Source organism: Acomys russatus, chromosome 1 (genome assembly GCF_903995435.1).
Source record: "Acomys russatus chromosome 1, mAcoRus1.1, whole genome shotgun sequence".
Classification (NCBI taxonomy): domain Eukaryota; kingdom Metazoa; phylum Chordata; class Mammalia; order Rodentia; family Muridae; genus Acomys; species Acomys russatus.
Genome location: NC_067137.1, coordinates 9,306,084 through 9,325,319, shown reverse-complemented (window position 1 = coordinate 9,325,319; position 19,236 = coordinate 9,306,084). Strand labels below are relative to the sequence as shown.

Below are 19,236 nucleotides of genomic sequence, written 5' to 3'. Positions count from 1 at the left end.
CTGGAACCCGGGTTCAGCAAGGATGCTGACGTGACAGCGGTCTGGGACATTCAAGACAAGCGTCGCTGGCACCTTAGCTGAGAGTAACAGGGTGTCTAGAGACTGTCGCAACCCTCACCCCTAGTTCTCTGCCACAAGCTAGCGGCATCTTTTCAGTGGTGATGCAGGGTTCTAAAAACAGGTCAAAGCTGCCGATCTCTTCAGGCCCGGCCTTAGCAGATATGGTAGTGTGCTAACTGAGTCAGCTGCCCAGCGGCCAAGTGTTCCAGGAAAGGGGCTTACGTACTGCCTCACCTGGGAGAAGGGACACGAGATAGGAGCAACTGGACCGCCTTCTGAATACAGGCTTGTTTCTGTCTTTCGAGAAACTCAATTTCTTGTCATCTTTAAGTTTCCTTATCTAGTCTACTCTGAAGGTCAATGTCTGAACTTCAAGAAGATGAACCCATCTCCTGGGAAGTTGGTCTCTAAATGTATTCGATGACCATAGCATTGCAAGATACCGTGCAGAGTGGCTTGGGTAGGCCAAGTAACGGTTTATATGATCTATTATGTGTTTAAAAAATAATGTGAGGGGGCTGGAGAGATGGCTCAGAGGTTAAGAGCACTGTCTGTTCTTCCAAAGGTCCTGAGTTCAGTTCCCAGCAACCACATGGTGGCTCACAGCCATCTGTAATGAGATTTGGTCCCTTCTGGTATGCAGGCATACATTTGGGCAGAATACTGTATACATAATAAATAAATAAATCTTTTTAAAAAATAATGTGAGGTTCGTCACTAATATGTCTTTTTTCTCCAATACCTACAGTTGTTTTTACTTTTAAGTTTAACACACATACACAATATGAATTAGCTTACGTAGCTTAAGGTAATTCAGGAGCGTTTTGTTCCTCGTGAACAATGGACGTCACATTCAGCTCTTCACTGACCGTCTCTTCAACTTTCCTTAGACTAGTATCTTGGATGTTCATTTTACTTTAAAAAAAAAAAAAAAAAAAGTAAAGCATGCGGCCACTGTGACCTCTTAATCATCAGTGGCTATTGTCCGACTGTTTCGGACCTGCCAACTCCCAATAATGACATGGCAGTATTTATTGTAGCTCAGGCCTTAGCTTAGGCTATTTCCCAACCAGAGCGTGCACTTGGGATGTATCTATAAACATGTCCATATATCTAAAACTTGTTCATAATTCTCAAGCCCTGTAACATGCTGCCTTTTACAAAGTGCTGTCATTTAGATCCTTAAATTATCACAAGTGATGACAATAGATATTTTATACCATTATTACTCATAGAACTGTAACATGAGCTACCTGTGTAATTTGAATTTTTCTAATGTGTATATGAATAATATGAGAGAGATTGAATTTTAATGATGTATTTTATTTAATGCAGTGTATTTCAAATATTTTAACATGGAGTTAATATAAAATTCATTTGGAGGTAACTTACATTTTTCATACTTTTTCTAACGGTAGATGCTAGTGCATGTGTATTTGACCATTGTTGGACTAGGTGCATTTCAAGTGGTCCTGTTTGAGGCGGGTTATTAGGCGTCGCCTCTGCATTTTATGTAACACTGCATATTTCAGTCAGACCACCAGCTGCTCGTCAAGAGATAAAGTCCGAATTCATCTTGATCTGTACACTTTCGTGGTTCCCAAGAAGCCCATGTAAGCCTCTTCACCAATTTTCTGCTTAAGACAGCTCCTCCTTCCAGTCACCAATGGAGGCCTCCAGATATTATGGTGTGGCCCACATAAAAGGGCTGAGATGTGGCCCTTGTCAGTAAAAGATATTTAAAAATTTCAATGACAGTAGTGGGAGGTGCAAGAAATACCAGCTGGAGTTGCCATTTTGAAAGACAAATTTGTATACTTTATTCATTTGTAATCTCTTCGCATTGTTAACAGATAGAGCTTCCTCTTTACTTGCTTTGTCACAGTGTATGGGCAAGTCTGTCTTTCTGTCTCTCCTCTCCCTCTCTCTCTCTCTCTCTCTCTCCCCCCCCCCCCCCATCTTCTACAAGACCCTTCTGTTGAATGTAACTCTGGACGAGCATAGTTACCAAAGCCCAGGAAATGATCCCAGCCAACCAACCCTTTAAGAACAAAGCCTTGCTGGCTGAAACCATGCTCCCAGCGTTGAGCACCCTCAGGTGTGAGAGCAGGAAGCCTGGGGTCTGTGCTGCATGTGTCTGGCTGGCTCTTCTGGCCAGTGCTGCTTGGTGGTGCTGGGAGAAGGCAGGGCCAGCTGACTGGTCCTTCGGCAGCGGCCCTGGGGTGCGGAGAGCTCGAAGTTTACCATAAGTTCTGGGCATCCCAACCAACAGTCCCGGAGGAGAGTGAAAAGTGAGCACAGATGTGACCACAGGCTGCTCTAAACTTGGTCAAACTACAGCTTCGAGAGAAAAAGCCTTGAATTTCACCTCATAGCTGTGTATTCAACACCTGACACACATCCCTCTGAAAGGCTTTTCTATTGTACTGTCTGTGCTTATTTTGATATTTGTGTTTCATCAGTCTTGTAGATATGTCCCTTCCATCTTACACATATGACTGCAGGCTGCCTCAGCCTTGAGTTAAATATACCTTTCAATGAGTTTGTGAGAATACAAGCTTCCCTGAGTTCATAGTGGCTTAGTGGCTTTTTTTTTAATCCAAATGCTAAATACGGCATTCTAAGTCTTATTTTTTTATTGTTCTTAATATGTACTGAACAGCAATTTCTAGTCTATTGATGAACATTTCTGTGGCATATGAAATACTGTGTTGAAGGGACCCGTGAACCTTACCAATGCTGTGAACTACCAAACAACTTTACAAAGTCACCAATTAATGGACTACATTGTAGTCAAAGAATCAATACTTTGGCATTTCATCAGTTTTTAAATATCAATTTTCATTGTGTTAATTCATATCCAATGGACTACTTAATTTATTTGTAAGGAGTGACGACACTGTGAGATTTAAAGTCTTTTCCTAAAAGGCAAATATAAATGTTTGTATTTTATACTCTTCCTCGCCTACAGATGCAACAGTTGGAGAGACAGGTGATCGATGCAGAACGTCAAGCAGAAAAGGCTTTCCAACAGGTAGTGTATATTAATCTTTTCCTGCCTCTGTGCATATGAAGATTGTTCGGCTCAAAATAGTAGGGCAGCTCCCAGCCTTCCTGAAATGTTTTATCATTTTGACTGTTCGTGAGCTCAGTTCATGGAGCGGGGAAATTGAACTCTCTTTTGTTCCTTTAGAGTTTTTCCAAGAGGGAAAAGGACTTTGATTACAATACTTTATCTTTTTAGAAAGTCAAATGTGACTTGTAATAGCAGTCCTATCCACAATTAAGTTTTATGTATAAAACTCATATCAGCTTTATGCATAGTAATAAAGAGCAGAAAATGATATGAACTCTATATTGTAGAAGAATTAGTAAGTAAACTCAAAGCCATGAACTGTTAAGCAAATATTTCAAATACTGAAAATTAATAGAGAAATTTGCTTAGAATTATATTAGGACAATATGTACAAAACTGTATATTTCATGTATTAATATTTGTGGGTAAGGAAAGTCAAATCCGTGAGTTTAAAAATAGTCTGAGAGGAAAGTAGAAATTTGCTTGAATTGTGCTATTAAGAACGATTCATTTTTCTCTGTTTTCATTCCTTTTTTAATATACTACTTTGATTCTTTAGATGATGATTTGATAAGTCACTTAACCCTTTCTGGGCCCTGAGAACAATAAAGTGGGCGGCTTGGATGGGCACACCAGCCTGAACGTTCAATATTCTTTAAATCCAAAGCTTTTCATTTTATGAGAAGATATGTATTACAGTCACTCAAAACAACCATCTCCAAAAGCTCCAGTTCAAAACCCTCTCTCAGAAATGCACAGTACAGCAGCTGCACTGTCCTGAGGTCTTCCACCTTTCTTCTAAGGTTACTTTGGTTTGCTTGCTTCGGTGTGGTACTAGGCGTGTTTTCTCTTGACTAGATTAGAATTTACATAGCAAATTGTTAAGAGTGGCTTAACAGATTTCTAAGCATCTCCAATCCAACCTAACACTAACGTTCTTATTTATATTTGAAAAGAAACCTTAAAATTGTATTACATGAAACTTCAACCACCTGTAAGAGGAGAGAAAACAGTACAGTGGCGTCTGCAGGAGCTGGCTAGCTTGTGGCTCATCCTACCGCGGCTCACTGCTCCCTCTACGCACCCCTACACTGGACTGCTTTGAAGAAGCCAGTACCAGAGGTCATTCCATTGCACCCATGAGTCCAGTTGAATGAAACCAAAGCAAATAATCTAAGAGAGTCTTACAAATCCCAACCACGGTAGCATTGGCATGTCAATAATACTAGCAGAACTTTCCTGATATGGCAGAGAGCTAGACACCATTCAGAACTCCCCCAGGCATGTCATAATTGCTTTTGCTTTTGTTTCTCTTTAATATTTACTTTGTTTTTAATTGTGTGTGTGTGTGTGTGTGTGTGTGTGTGTGTGTGTGTGTGTGTCCAGCTCCATGTTTTTGTTTTCTAATTGGGGTGAAGTTCATATAACGTAAAATTAATTATTTTAAGACAGACAATTCACAATTATATAATACACAATCATATTACTCAACAATTATATAATCAGCATCTCTGTTTAACTCCAAATTATTTCCATCATTTCACAGTGAACTGTGTTGCCCATTAAGCATTTTCTGTCACTTCTCTCTCCCCTCAAACCCTCTCATCCACAGACTTCTCTCTGTCTTTATGAATTTACCCACTCTGGATAGAAAGGCAGGGCCTCGCTATGTGGTCCAGGTTGGCCTTACACTTGTAATCCTCCTGCCTCAGCCTCCCTAGTATGGGTATTAAAAGCATGTGTCACCACACCTAGATTGGGTATTCCTTACAGAATTATGCATATAATATGTGACTTTCGTGTCTGGCGTTAGGATAATTTTGACCACACACACACACACACACACACACACACACACACACACACACACACACACACATACACACACCATGTTTTCTTTATTCATCTATTGGTGGATATTTTAGTCGCCTCAGCCTTTTGGTTAGTGTAACGAGTGTATGTGCACTTGTATTTATTTAAGAACCTGTTTATTTCTTACATTATTTTATAATTAATACAAATAACTTTTATTAAAATAGCATATTTGTATATGTATATGCTATTTTCCTCATTTCCCTGGCTAGCACGCAGATTTATTCAAATGGAGGTCAGAACTAGATTGACACATTTCATTTGCATCTTAGACTTTATTCTATGTGGTTTTTCTTTCTTTTGCTTCAGTATTTGCTGAAGATGTTGGTTTAGTTTTTTCTCTCAAGCTTTCTGCATTCTGAGTTTTGTTTATACCGTCCCATGGTGCTATTTAGTACACTCTTCTCACAATTATTATATAACCAACATCTCTGTTTAGTTCCAAATTATTTCCATCATTTCACAATGAACCGTGTTGCCATCACTGCTATCAAGTACATTTAAATTTAAATATCTTACTTCCCCATTTTCATTTTACCCCATTCATTCTTCATTTCTTCTTTCCAATACTGCCTCTGGGGTGGTATCGCACTTCCCTATCAGGAGTCACACAATGTCAAGCTCTCTTTTCCTGTGATATTAGCAGCCATTAATCATTTGTATACTTCCATTTTTGTGGATACGTGTTCTTATCTTTCCTGGTTACCCATTGAAATTCTTATGTCACAGTGGGCAAAGTAGTTCCTTTAGTAAAGGTTGGCAAAGAGTTTCCTTGAGTGAATGTCCAGATAGCATCCCTATGGCACTGGATGGGAATTCTAAATGCCAACACTGCCATTATTTGGCTTTGTGTTAGTTATTTTTATACAGCTGTACTTGGTTTTCATGTTTTCTCTTAACCCTGCTAGTGCACAAATAATTGAGACTCTATTATATTATTATATTATATATAAATCACAGCACAAGAACTGAGCAGTTATTACTCTATTCTTAACCCTCTAAGCTAATCTGGTTCCCTCCCAGCCTACATCCCAGAGATACTTGCATTTTGTAGCTTTTCTTGTTCCAGCTCTCTCTCCTCATGTCTCTTCGACCTCTCCCATGGCTCAATCCCCTACTTCCTCTTCTAACTCCTCCTCCCCTGGCTTGCAGGAAGTCCAGCCCTATGCTCTCTCCTGTTCATCAATTGGCTGTAAGCTGCTTTATTGGCATATCGAGGGAGCAGAGTTTATAACACTGAGACAGGAGATTCTCAGAACTAGGATTGCAACCAGATATGGGGGCTATAGAAATCAGCATTTGAATCACACAATAACCTTATGCTTACAGCATTGATATGCATTTTAATTTTAGCTATTCTAGCCCTGCTAATTTAAAAGAATGCTAATCTAGATTATCATCATTGGTGTGGTGAACAGAGATACACAAAACATTCCAGTTCTATAAGTCAAATTGATTTTATTCAGAACTTAATCTCTTCATATCTTATAATGACCCTTGCCTAGAAAAAAGAAATGTTTATCTTCTGAAAATGGCCCATCGAGTCTACCAAGATAGGAGATGAATGCGGGCTATAACATGAGAAAGGCTGGTATGACACAGATGTAGACATTCCTGTAAAACCGTGGTCCAGGCAAATTCTAAATCAGTTATTCCTCGGGGTTCTTGAAGAACAGTTTCTCCAATTTACATACAACAGTGTTCTAAGGACTTAGGATGAAAACTCAGCATTTGAGGTGAGCACTTTCTTTCTCTTCCCCTCCCTCCCTCTTCCCAGAAGCAGTGGAAAAGATGCAGGGGAGTATGAGACCAAAGGTTGCCAAGGGGAAGTCTGTACAGTAAAAAAGAAATAAAGATGGAATTCATATTTCTCTGCTTTGGGAACAGACATGTTTTTAACCAGGATGAAAATCCAACATCTACCAACTTTTGGCTGGAGAACTTTTTTGACTTGAGTGTGTCAGGTTTGCCACTTATACCATGCAATTAGCATTGACAGCTGACGGCCTCTGTAGGCAGAGTGGTTAAAGAACGCAGACTCTGGAGGCAAACTGTCAGGGTCGGTCAGCCTTCGTCTCTTAACGATTTGCTTCAGTTTTCTATCTACAAAATGTGGCGCAGTCTCGTGCCTGTCTCTTAGGATTATGTAGAAACGGAGTAGGCTGTTAGGAGCAAAGTACTTGGACTCTTTCCTAGCACATGGGTGTGTTGAGTAAGGGTGAACTATTGTGAAGACTGAACCTGATTTAAATGAAGTGCCTGGCATGCAGTCAGCCCACAGAGGACAGTGGTGGTGGCAGAAGCACTGTTAGCAGTGTATGGCTTTGTGCTGCTCTCATACGAATAGGATTAAAAAAAAAAAAAAAAAAAAAAAGGTAGCTCTGGAAGTTGTGAGTGGCTCCCCAAACTACGCTTGGGTTCAGTGAATTGTTGGAAGCATCTACAGGACACAGAAAAACCACTCCTGGTTATATGGTTGTACACAGGGAGGGAAACACATTTAAAATTCACAAAAGAAAAGGGCATCATAGGCAGCATCCAGGAGCACCCAGGTCCATGTTCCTAGTCACTCTCTTCCAGTGAAGTCACACAGGGATGCGTTTTCTCCTCCCATCAGTGTTGCACGGACAAGATTTACAAAGCATTGCCAACGCCAATACCCACGAAGCTTGTTATGCCGGGCATCGGTTTTGTAGGCCTGACCTTAGTTACTAAGATTCTAGCTCCCCTCATCCCTCTGTTCCCTGCCTGAGTCACACTGGTCTAGTGTGACCTAAGACCCTGAGGGAACAGCAATGCATATTCACCATTGTACCGATTTGAGTGTGAGTACTCGTGTATTTGAACACTTGGTTTGCAATGGGTGGTTCTGTTTGTGGAGGCTTAAGAGGTGTGGCTTTGCTGGAGGAGGTATGCCACTGGCAGCGGGCATTGGGGTGCTAAGACCTCACCTTAAACCCCAGTTTGCACACTCTGCTTCATGCTTGCAGCTCCAGATGTGAGCACTCAGCTTGCTGCCCCGGCCACCATGCATGGCTGCTGCCGAGCCTCCCTGTTGCCATAGTGATGGACTCTTATCCCTCTGCAGCCATAAGCCTGAGCAAGCCCTTCTTTCTGTAAGTTGCCTTGGATATGGAGCTTTATGAGAGTGAAGGGAAAGTACCTGACACATAGTCAAGCACGTTGTGGGGACCGTTCTGATGTCCCCCAGGTTGTTAGGTAGTCAAGGCAGTCTCATTTGTAAGGATGTCTCAAGGGTGCAGAGCAAACTAGCCAGAAGCCAGTCCTATCTTCAGGATCTGAGCAGCCCAAGGTTGCTGGGTCTAGGTATTTGATGAATCCCTAGCTTAGGGACTTGAGTATCCTAGAGCATTGGGGGAAAGGTGGAAGGGTGTGCTGAGCGGAAGCAACTAGGAATTTAGCCAGAAGAAAGAGAGAAAAGTTCCCTGAAAGTATAACTGTCCCACACAGAAGGGCATATGTGTAGATATTTGTGAGAGTTTATTTAAACCAATGTGAATTTGTCATTACAGGTCCCCCCACCCCCACCCCCCGCACCAAGACAGGGTTTCTCTGTGTATCCTTGGCTGTCCTGGACTCACTTTGGAGACCAGGCTGGCCTTTAACTCACAGAGATCCACCTGCCTCCCCTCCTGAGTTCTGGGATTACATGCGTGCACCACTGCACCCCACTGTCCCCCCCTTTTAAATGAAGTATTTTATTTTGTGTGCATTGGTTTTGCACGCATGTCTATGTGAGATATGTCTATGTGAGGCTGTCAGATCCTCTGGAACTGGAGTTATAAGCAGTTGTGAGCTACCAGTTGGGTGCTGGGAATTGAACCCTGGTCCTCTGGAAGAGCAGCCAGTGCTCTGAACTACTGAGCCATCTCTCCACCTCCATAGGTGGTGCTTGTCACTGGTCAGTCTGAGTAGCTAAAATTCTTGGATGGTTAAGGTTAAAGGCATGGGACAAGAGCTGGTTGTTTCCGTGTGCTGGTGGCAGGGCATCTTAAAAGGCTCCTTGTCTCCTGTAGACTGAAAGCATTTCTTAGATGTCTTACTCATGATTACCAAGCATGGCTGGGAGTCCTGGACACAACAGGGCCAGCTGGCAGGCAGGATGCCGGTGACTGTTTTGTGATGCTTTCAGAGACTTTGCACATATGCCAATATTTTTCTTGCCTCAGGAAGCCGTTCATCCAAAAGTAATAGTTACTTTAAAACATTTCAGATGACAGCGGTGGTTCCAAGGATCTTGGTTGTATTTATGCAAAACAAGAGAGCGTGTTCCAGGTCCTAGCTGCCCAGAGGTGTAGTCATACAGTAAATAACCTCTCCCAAGTAACAAAAGGGCAGTTTCAGGTGGTGACTAACTGTGCTTGCTCTGACTTAATCAAAGCAGACTATAGGTGAATGTCTGTCTCTAAGCTCACATGGTGCTGGGTGCTCAGACCTTGCCATGCTGTGACAAGACAAAAACAAAAAGCCTAACAAAGAAAGAAAGATTAGTTTTTGGTTCATGGGTTCAAGTCTGTGGTTAGCTGGCTCCCAAGATGAGGCAAACATGGCAGAGAGTGCAAATGAGAAGCAGAGGAAGGGGAAGGGGAGAGGAGAGACAGACAGACCGAGAAGCAGACACACAGCCAGCATGGAACACGCACTTCAAAGCCATGCTTTCAGATGGTCCCGCCTCCAGCCACGGCCCATCCTTTACCAGCAATGGTGTCAGATCACTAGACCATCAGTGGATAATTTATTACTGAAGTCAGAGCTCTCAGGATGCAGCTTTGTCTCAATGGCTGCGTCTACAGGCCTAGAGCAAGTCTTCAATCTATGATGAGCACTTTGGGAGATACGTCACATCCATACTGTAAGGTCATTTGTATTCTGTCCACATTGTTCCTTTCTCTCTGGTGTGTGTGCACATGTGTGTGCGCGTGTGTGTGTGTGTGGAAATTTTACAGATGAATACATGCAGTTAGATCAGATCCACCCATGCCAATTTCCAAACTCCAATTTCTCCCGGGCCTCCCCTCGACAACCCCCCTCCCCTAACTCTATGATGTCACCATCTTCCTCCTCCACCTTCTTTTTCTTTTTCCACTCTGAGTCCGATTAGTCCAGTTATACACATGGGTGTAGGGCATTGCCCACTGGACCATGAGCATCCAGCCGCGGGCCACATTACTGAAGTAAACGGGCTTTCTGTCTCCAATGGCCATCAACTGCCAATAGCTGCTGAGCTGAGGTGGGGCCTAGTGTAGCTCCTCCTTCTTCATGTGAGAGTGCTGATTGGCTGGACCTTGCGGCAGCAACCACGGCTGCTGTGATAGGAGTTCATGAAGTTCATGAGTACAAGGGCCTCGTTGTGCCCACAAGACACTTTGACAGCAGTCTGCCCCTAGCCCCCTCTTCTGAGCCGTGGTAGGAGGAAGGGGTGTATACAGATATACCCCAGTTCGGGCTGCGCACTCTACAGTTACTGACTCACTCTTAACCTCAGATGCTGCAGAAAGAGACTTCCCTGGTGAGGTCCATCCTCCTTCCACACCCAGCTTTCATGTGGGTGCAGGGATCCGAACTCGTGTCTTCAGACATGCACAACCCAGCACACACCTCAGTGACAGACCCCCCCCCCCCCCCCCCCCCCCGCCAGCCTCACTTGTCTTCCATGAGGTTTACTTTCTACTTTATTCTCAGAGACCAAATGACATATCTGGGTCTGCTCTCTTCCTACTTCTGTAGCTATGGAATATCCTGGTTATAACTGGAAAAATGTTTGAAGATTGAGTATTTACTCTCTGTTTTTCTCCTGTTGGGCTATTTTTCACGGCAGACTTCTTAGGTAAACCTTTGTGTTTGGTTTGAATTTTTATGGTTCATCTAAAACCAAAAAAAAAAAAAAAAAAAAAAAATCAGTTTTATTAAGGCCACTTACATTTTTGAAAAACAGAATATTTTTTCCTCCTCTGCTTTTGTTTTTCAAAGTTTCCAGCTGTGTGTGTGGTGTGTGTGTGGTGTGTGTGCATGCATGTATGTATATGTGTGTGTATCATATATATTTGTGTGTGTATGCATGTGTGTAATATGTATGTATGTGTGTATGTGTGTGAATGTGTGTATGTGTTTTGGCATGTGAATCCAAGTTATATTTATACAGCGAATCCAGGGATAAAACCTGGTATTAATGCTTAAAAAATAAAACCAAACTGACCTTCACAGCTTTCTTCTAAAAATATTCTGTAGTCAAACATGTCTAAATTTCAGCTAACTTTAAGGATTAAAATGATGGAAAGATTTCTTTTGTTTGAACTATCATCTCCAATTTCTCAAATGCATTCATATTTTTCTCCTTTATGCCTATAGTCACCGAGCTTCTGATAAAATTACATTCTTACCTACTTAGAATGTTATAATGATATTTATTTATAGAATATTGTTTAGTGTTCACGATCTATTTTCTATCACAAACACCTTCCTTCCTCAGACCCTCCCATGAAGTCTCAGGGAGGCTTTCTACCATGCAGGGATGGGTTTGTGATCTGCAGAGAGAGGAAAGGCACAGTTAGAAGGCAGTAACCGGAAGTCAACCTCACTGGGTTGGGTGGATTCAGTGTGTGGGGGTGAGCAGACACTTTGCGCCCATGGTCCTCAAAGATTCCTTATGCCTCAGTGTGCTTTGCAGAAGATCGGAGCAGATAGCACTCACCCGCCTGCCTCACACGTTACCATTACTAACCACATTCTTACTGTTGAGTTGGATGGTCTTTGACTGTACTTACCGTCTCTCACCTCCACTAGGATGTAACTTGATACAGGAAGAGATGTGCGAGTCTGTCTTATTCTCTGATACCTTCCTGGCCTGGAACTGGAGAGTATCTGCTGCCTGTATCTTACAGTTTTGGTGTTCATTTGTTTTTAATGATTTTGCTTATTTGGGCTTTAAATTTCTTTGTTCCTTTTTTTTTCTTCTGTGTCTTTTTTTTTTTTTTAATGAAAATTCAGTTTTCTCCCCAAAATGTGTTTGTTTGTTTGTTGAGACAGGGTTTCTCTGTGAAGCCCTGGTTGTCTAGGACTCACTTTGCACACCAGGCTGGCCTCGAACTCACGGCGATCCCCTAGCCTCTGCTTTCCCAGTGCTGGGATTACAGGTGTGCGCCACCACACGTGGCTCCCCAAATGTGTTATTATCCGGGCCATCTAATTTGAGTTGTATCTCACCACTCACTCTCTTTCTTTATATTCATGTCTAAATGTGGCTAGGAACTTTTGCTTCCGTATGGACGCCTTGCGTACTATCATTTCTGTAGTAGACACGTGCCGTACCCTGTGTAACTGCAGCAGTCTAATGATCTCTCGTATCTACCCTGCAGGCCACAGCATTTGCCACATAGTCTTCAGATTTTATAATCACCATAATACATTATAGCTTGCTGTTTAATATTTTCAGCTTGTGAAACTCTTCTTTTCAGGTTTTCGAGACAGGGTTTCTCTGTATAGCCTTGGCTGCCCTGGACTCACTTTGTAGACCAGGCTGGCCTCGAACTCACAGAGATCTGACTACCTCTGCCTCCCGAGTGCTGGGATTAAAGCCGTGCACCACCACGCCCGGCACAGTTTGTGATACTTTTAAGAACCTAATGTTAAAAGTAAAACTCTATGCTTAAAACTGTGACAAATTAAGAATGGCATAATGTCATCTTACCCTCTGACTTTAGGTACAAGTTATGGAAGAGAAACTGAAGGCAGCTAATATTCAGACCAGTGAGTCCGAGACGCGGCTCTATAAGAAGTGCCAAGACCTGGAGTCTGTCATGCAGGAGAAGGATGACACGATTCAGAGCTTGGAGCTGCGGCTTGAAGAGCAGGTGAGGGAAGCCGAGTCGTCACTTGTATTAACACGTGCTTGTGAATATGGAATTTAAAACATAGCTTAGATCCCTGAGTATGGAAAGCTCGTAGTCGTAGGATTAGGTCACATGCGTTGGTAAGAGGTACAGGGAAAATGCTGTTCCCTCCATGGCTTGGGTGACTAAGGCCTCAAGGTAAGATCTAGTACTTTGTATTACGTGTGTGTTCATGAGTGTACATGCATGCATGAGTGTATATGTGTGCATGTGTGTGTCTGTGTGTGTGTCGCTATGTGTAGAGGTCAGAGGGTAACTTACAGAAGGTGGCTCTCTCCTTCCACCACGTGGGTCCAGGTGATGGAACTCACACCCTCAGGCATGGTGGCAAATGCCTTTCCTCGTGGGACATCTCTCTGGCCCCAGACTTAGCCGTTTTTTTTTTTTTTTTTTTTTTTTTAGATGTGTCGCTGTTCTTTATATTCAGACTTTGGAGTTTAAATGAGATGTTTTTCATTTGGAAATATTTAGCTTATAACAGGCATAAAATATTTGCAGCCATGCTTGTGTAGTGGTGCATGCCTGTAATGCCAGATTCCTAGAGGCCGGCACAGGAGGATCACTAGTGTGAGGCCAGTCTGGACAATATAATGAGACTATCTAAAGAAAAAATATGTGCTGACTACGGAACACATTTATGTCTGAACTAACCCTCCTGCTCAGAAGTGTAAGTTTTCAGCTGCTTCGTATGAGCGTGTGGAGTACTGCCTGTCTTCTGACAAAACTTCCCTAGGGACTTCAGTATAACAGCTCATCCTCGTCGGTCCAGCACTTGAGGGGCTGATGCAGGAGGATTGCCAGGAGTTTGAGGCCAGTCTGGGCTACACACTGGATTAAAGGGCAGCCTCTAGGTTACAGAGTGAGACCTTATCTCAAAAACCAACAAAAATTTGCATTAGGATTAAATGACTACATAGGTAGCCATTTAATACCATTTAAATGTGACTGTTGTGTTTGTTAAATGCATTAACATCTTCATTTGTTGCTCACTTCTCTGTGGGGTCAGTGTTTTCAGCTTTCTAGCAGGCGAATCCCCACCCGTTGTGATTTATATGATATTTGCAGTGTCTGCACAACCTGCCCAGTGTGATTTATAGGGCAGTCACATTCTCCATAGTCTTGTGACCAGAGCCAGGTTTTAAGGCTGCTATGTGAACTTGAGTTTCTCTGTGTTTGTTTTTCTGGGTTTAAAAACAAAATTTAGAATTTGAGGGAGAAAATAACCCCAGTCCTAAGCAGATTTGTGTTCTCCTCCCTCCCATCCTAGGAGACCCAATTCTACTGGTCCAGAAATAGTTCGTTTTGTTGATCTAGTCAGAGGATTCACTTCATTGTATGTGTGTCTGAGAGAAAGAGAGGAATGCCGCTTGCAGGACTAGACAGGCACTTCCTGTTGCTCCCACAGAACACCTGACAAGAGCAACTTGAGGAAGCCAGGGGTGGCTTTACTCACAGCTTGAGGTTACAGTCTGTCACCACAGGGAGGATGTGGCCTCTGGAGCTTGAGGCAGCTGGCCGCCCTGTGTCCCCAGTCAGGGAGCTGAGAAAGATAAGCGCTGGTGTTCAGCTCACTGTCTCCTTTTCTTCAGCCCATGGAAGGATGCTCTCTGCGCTTTAGGCGGGTCTTCCCACACCAATTGACTCAGTCTAGAAAACTCCTCAGCGGTGCCCAGGCCTTGCTTGCCTGAAGCTCTTGAATCCCATGAAGTGTACAGTGTGGTTTATCATCACATCTGTGTGGGCCTTTTGGTTTATCTATCTGCTTAACAGTTTTCCCTTCCTTCCTTCTTTCCTCCCCCCATTTTTTTCTTTCTGTTTTTTAACAAGATCGACTACTGTCCAGGCTGGCCTAGAGTCTCCTGCCTCACCCCCCAAAAGCTAGGATTATAGGCATGTACCACTATGTCTGGCAATTTTTGGCTTTTAAAAATTTGGTTGGTAATTTGGAAGTAAATATATAGAAGTAAACAGGTTTTTAGGTGGATTTGCCAAGGAGCTTATATTTGAACTAAACAAATTGTTGATGTTATTTCAGAAACAAATGCGAATACAAGAAGCTAAAATAATAGAAGAAAAAGCAGCTAAGATCAAAGAGTGGGTAACAGTTAAGTTAAATGAGGTATTTATTGCTATGTTTTTCCTTTATTATTTTCTTCTTTTAATTAGTCTTCAGAATATGCAACCATGAGTGAGACATAAAATTCTGATCAGTTGGTAATGGCCCTATAATTTTGTAAACTTGTGATATATTGCTTTTTTTTTTTTTTTTTAACAATTTAAAACTATTGATAGAGTCATATTGGTGACTGCAGCCATATTTCAATAGGCTAATTTAAAAACAATAATGAGTATTACATGTATATATCATCAAATTAATAGGGTTGGTATCTGAGAAGCACAGACTAAATTCTAAAATAGTTGTTTTAAAATTATTTTACAGTGGAAAATATGCAGGGTTGAAAACTTTCAGCTCTAAACAAATAAATATTGATGACATAATTGTTAAGGCTGATAGCCAATGCTGCCGAGTTCACCAGTTTGCAGACAGCATAATTATATATTGTTATTTTCTAAGCCAAATTTTGTAATTTATTAATGCATTTGAAAAATGTTGTTTTTGGGGTTAAAGAACATCGTTCTGCTCTTTTAGCTGGAAGTGGAGAATCAGAAGCTTCGGTTCATCAACCAAAACCAAACTGAGGAGATACGAGCAATACAGTCAAAACTGCAAGGTACAAATATTTTCACTAAGAGAGCTTTTTTTTTTTGGCTGTATAGGAGTTTACTATTAGTGTTTTAAGGATCTGGTTATGAATGTCACATAAGAAGCTATTGTCAGCAGATGAAAAAGACTTTCTCCATCCCACCAGAAGCCCTTTACTTAAGTGCTGTTGGACTAAAGAGTCAAAAGCAAAAAGATGAGTGATGACATATTCAATTACCAAAGTGACTGTTACTTTGGTCAGAATGGTCAGAAAACATGACTGCATAGCACTTTGACCTCTCTCACCTAAAGGGCAATTCATTTAAGGTCCAAAGAATTCAATTTGCTAAAACTACTACATGTTAGTGTTAGCCTTGGAGTTCAGGGGTCATAGGCAGCTGGTCCCAGGATCTAATGGTACTAGCGTTTTGTTTCTTCCAAGTGACTGAGTGCTTCATCTCTTTGTCACCTTGACCGACGGAGAACGGTACCTATGAAGCCAAATAATAGGAGTATTTGTATTAGAGGTTTGTACTTCAGTCTTCTGAGACTTGGACTTTGGCTTCAGGAAAGAATGCATCCCTTTAGAGGGGATTAACAAATCAGAAATGTAGTATAGTTGTGCCCACATTGAGGGCTTTCAAGAAGGCTCTGGCTTCACGCATGCCGAACACACCCCTGAGGGCAGCTTGGGGGTGGTTCTGTGGGTTCTCGGATACCTCCTCTGGTTGTTGTAAATGACACAAAACTCAGTTCACTCCTGCATTATCAATGCCCTAATCTTCCCAGGATTAAGTCTTCCGGGCAAGCATATTCTTGCCAAATGGGAGTGTCCATTGATAATCCATTGATAATGCCAGAATGTCTACACTAGGCCTGGCCTATTTAAAGAAGCATTCAACAGCCGGGGCTTCAGTTCAGTGCTAGAGTGATGACACAGCATTCGTGAGAGCTCTGGCCTCAGGCCAGCAACCACAAACATACAAAAAAGATGTTTTCCTTCAAGAAATCATTATAAAACTTGACTACTCCCTGCACTGAAGGAAGTGTCCTGTACCTGGTGGTGATGGCCACCAGTCATTTATGACCACTGAGCACTTCACATATAACCGTTGCCACGAATGAACTGGGTTTAAGCTGTCTGTTCATTAGAATTTACTTGAAGTAGCTTTACCATGCTAGAGACTACCATTGTCAGACAGACACAGCTAAATGTTACTGAATAACTTGGAAATGGTAATGCAATCTTGAATATTTAATTTCAGGTACTTTTGCTTTAGAAAAGAAAAACAGTTATTTTCGGGTTTTGCTTCAGATGACTTTTTTTCTATTTATCCATTTTGTGTTATGTATAAGCGCACTCACCTGAGACTGTGTGTATGGAGGTCAGAGGTCAACTTCACTCACCTTCTTTTATCACCTCTGATTTATTTTTGACACAGGGTCTCTCACTGAGCTTGGCTGCTAAGAGCCTTAGAGACCTACCTGTCTCTGTCACCCCCCCCCAACCCCACCCAGGGCCTGGTTATAGGCTTGTGCCACCACACTTGGCTTTTATGTGGCTACTGGGGACCCAGGCATAGATCCTTAGGCCCGGCAAGGCCCTTCGCCCTCTCAGCATCCTGTGTCATGCTTTTGGACCATTATAGAAATTGGCACAGCCTGGATGTTCTGAGTAGAATTTTGGATATCAAAAGTCCTTTGTTTTCCTTTGCATTCCCTTTAACGTTAAAGGCTTGTGTAGCTGTCATGCGACCAGAGGGTAGTACACCATCTTTGTGGTAACATGCAGTGGCACACTTGGATGAAGAAGAGATGAAGCCACAGGTGTGTGTGTGTGACTGGTGCTCACTCAACTGAACTGTGTGATGGGTCCTTAGCTCTGAGACTCAGCCTCCACCTTGCTTCTTTGCATCCCACAAACCTTGCATCCCGTATAATGCGCTAAGACCATACTAGTGTGACTGAAAGAACATGATTCTTTTTGAGAGAGGGTTTCTCTGTGTAGCCCTGGCTGTCCTGGAACTCTCTCGGTAAACCAGGCTGGCTTCAGACTCACAGAGATCCACCTGCCTCTGCCTCCCGAGGGCTGGGATTAAAGGTGTCCACCACCATGCCCAGCTGAAAGACAACTTTAATGTCCTACTACTTAATAACCATGTTATATCTATAGAATATTTTTATATTAATGATTGTGATCGCACTGGTTTCCTGAAGGAATATATAAAGTTGTTGATGAAGGAATATACTTTTTGGGGGGGGAAAAAGGGTCTCTCTCACTGTGTAGCCCAGGCTGTTCTGGAACTCAGCATGTAGCCCAGGCTATATCTACCTCCCCAGCCTCTTGAGTGCGGGGTTTCAGTTGTCGGCCACTACGCCTAGCAGGACAGTCTGCTTAGATCATGTTACCACTTGCTTTCATTTCCTCCGAGTGACAAAATGTAGACACTGCCCTAACTGATGGGAGCGCCATATTTAGAACCAAGGTCTCCTGTGTTCATGACACGCACTCTCACTGAAGTAGGTTGGATGTACCAATTCTATTTCCAAAGGATTGCCAATTCCCCTGACAGCCCTGGCTTGCAATGCTAGTCATTGCATTGGGTCTTTGGGTTTTATATACTAAGAGATTCTGATTCTTGGAAACTAGGCTTAGATTGGAGCAGAATTCCATAGATAAGCTAGATTTAATGTACTTACATACATATTATCAAATATATACATAATATATATTGTACATAGTATAAACACAAAATATATGTATATATTACATACACACACACACACATGTGCGAGCGCACACACACGTGCGCACAGTTGTTTGTTAGTATCTACAGATGATTGATTCCAGGATCCCCATAGATACCAAAATCTGAGGCTACTCTAGGTCCTTAAATAAAATGGCCCAATGTTTGTGTATAATGCGTTACACACATCCTCCTGAAATTTTAAATCATCTTCATAGTGAAAGGTAAATAAATATTGCACAAACATTTGTTAGATTGTATTTTTTTAAGAGACTCACGGTAAAATATCTGTAAATATTCAGTAGAGACCATTTTTTTCTGAATATTTTTTGATCCACCTTTGGTTAAATCCACAAATGCAGACTCTGTGAACCTGAGGAGCAACTGTCCATAGTCTTTACTGTATCTATTGTCAATCAGTTCTGCGATGATCAACATAAAAAAATTTAAAGTACCTCTGAAGAATATTCTAGAAATATTTTTCTTTACTATCAGTTGCTACTTAGTGTAGCCTACTTCACCTTCTGTTGCTTTCCCAGGGCTCTGAAATCAACTTGCTCAGGAACTTTTCTTCCTGCAACTTCCATGCTTTGGATCTTACAAGCAGCAACGTGAAGAATCCTAAAGATGGACTAAACCATGATAAGCAGTCTGAGGCCTGAACTCAGGTCACCATGCTGGGCAGCAGAGCACCTTTACCCACCCACACCTGCTGACACACACACACACACACACACACACACACACACAGATTTATGGGTCTATGCTCCGCGTTGGAGTTTCCATTTACTATACATAAGATGAAATTCAGTCTTTTTTTTTCCTGGTGTTAGGATGGTTTATTCACGTCCGTGTGAGCTTGTGTTC

General features: G+C 42.2%; 1 protein-coding gene across 1 annotated transcript in view; it reads left to right on the top strand.

Annotated features, from left to right (window-relative positions):
• The window catches only part of Plekhh2 (pleckstrin homology, MyTH4 and FERM domain containing H2), an 85,716-nt gene that overhangs the window by 14,408 nt on the left and 52,072 nt on the right, over positions 1-19,236 (top strand). Inside the window, 4 exon segments of the mRNA XM_051161158.1 lie at positions 3,032-3,094; positions 12,730-12,879; positions 14,954-15,037; positions 15,569-15,650. Coding sequence (XP_051017115.1) covers positions 3,032-3,094; positions 12,730-12,879; positions 14,954-15,037; positions 15,569-15,650 — 379 coding nt within the window.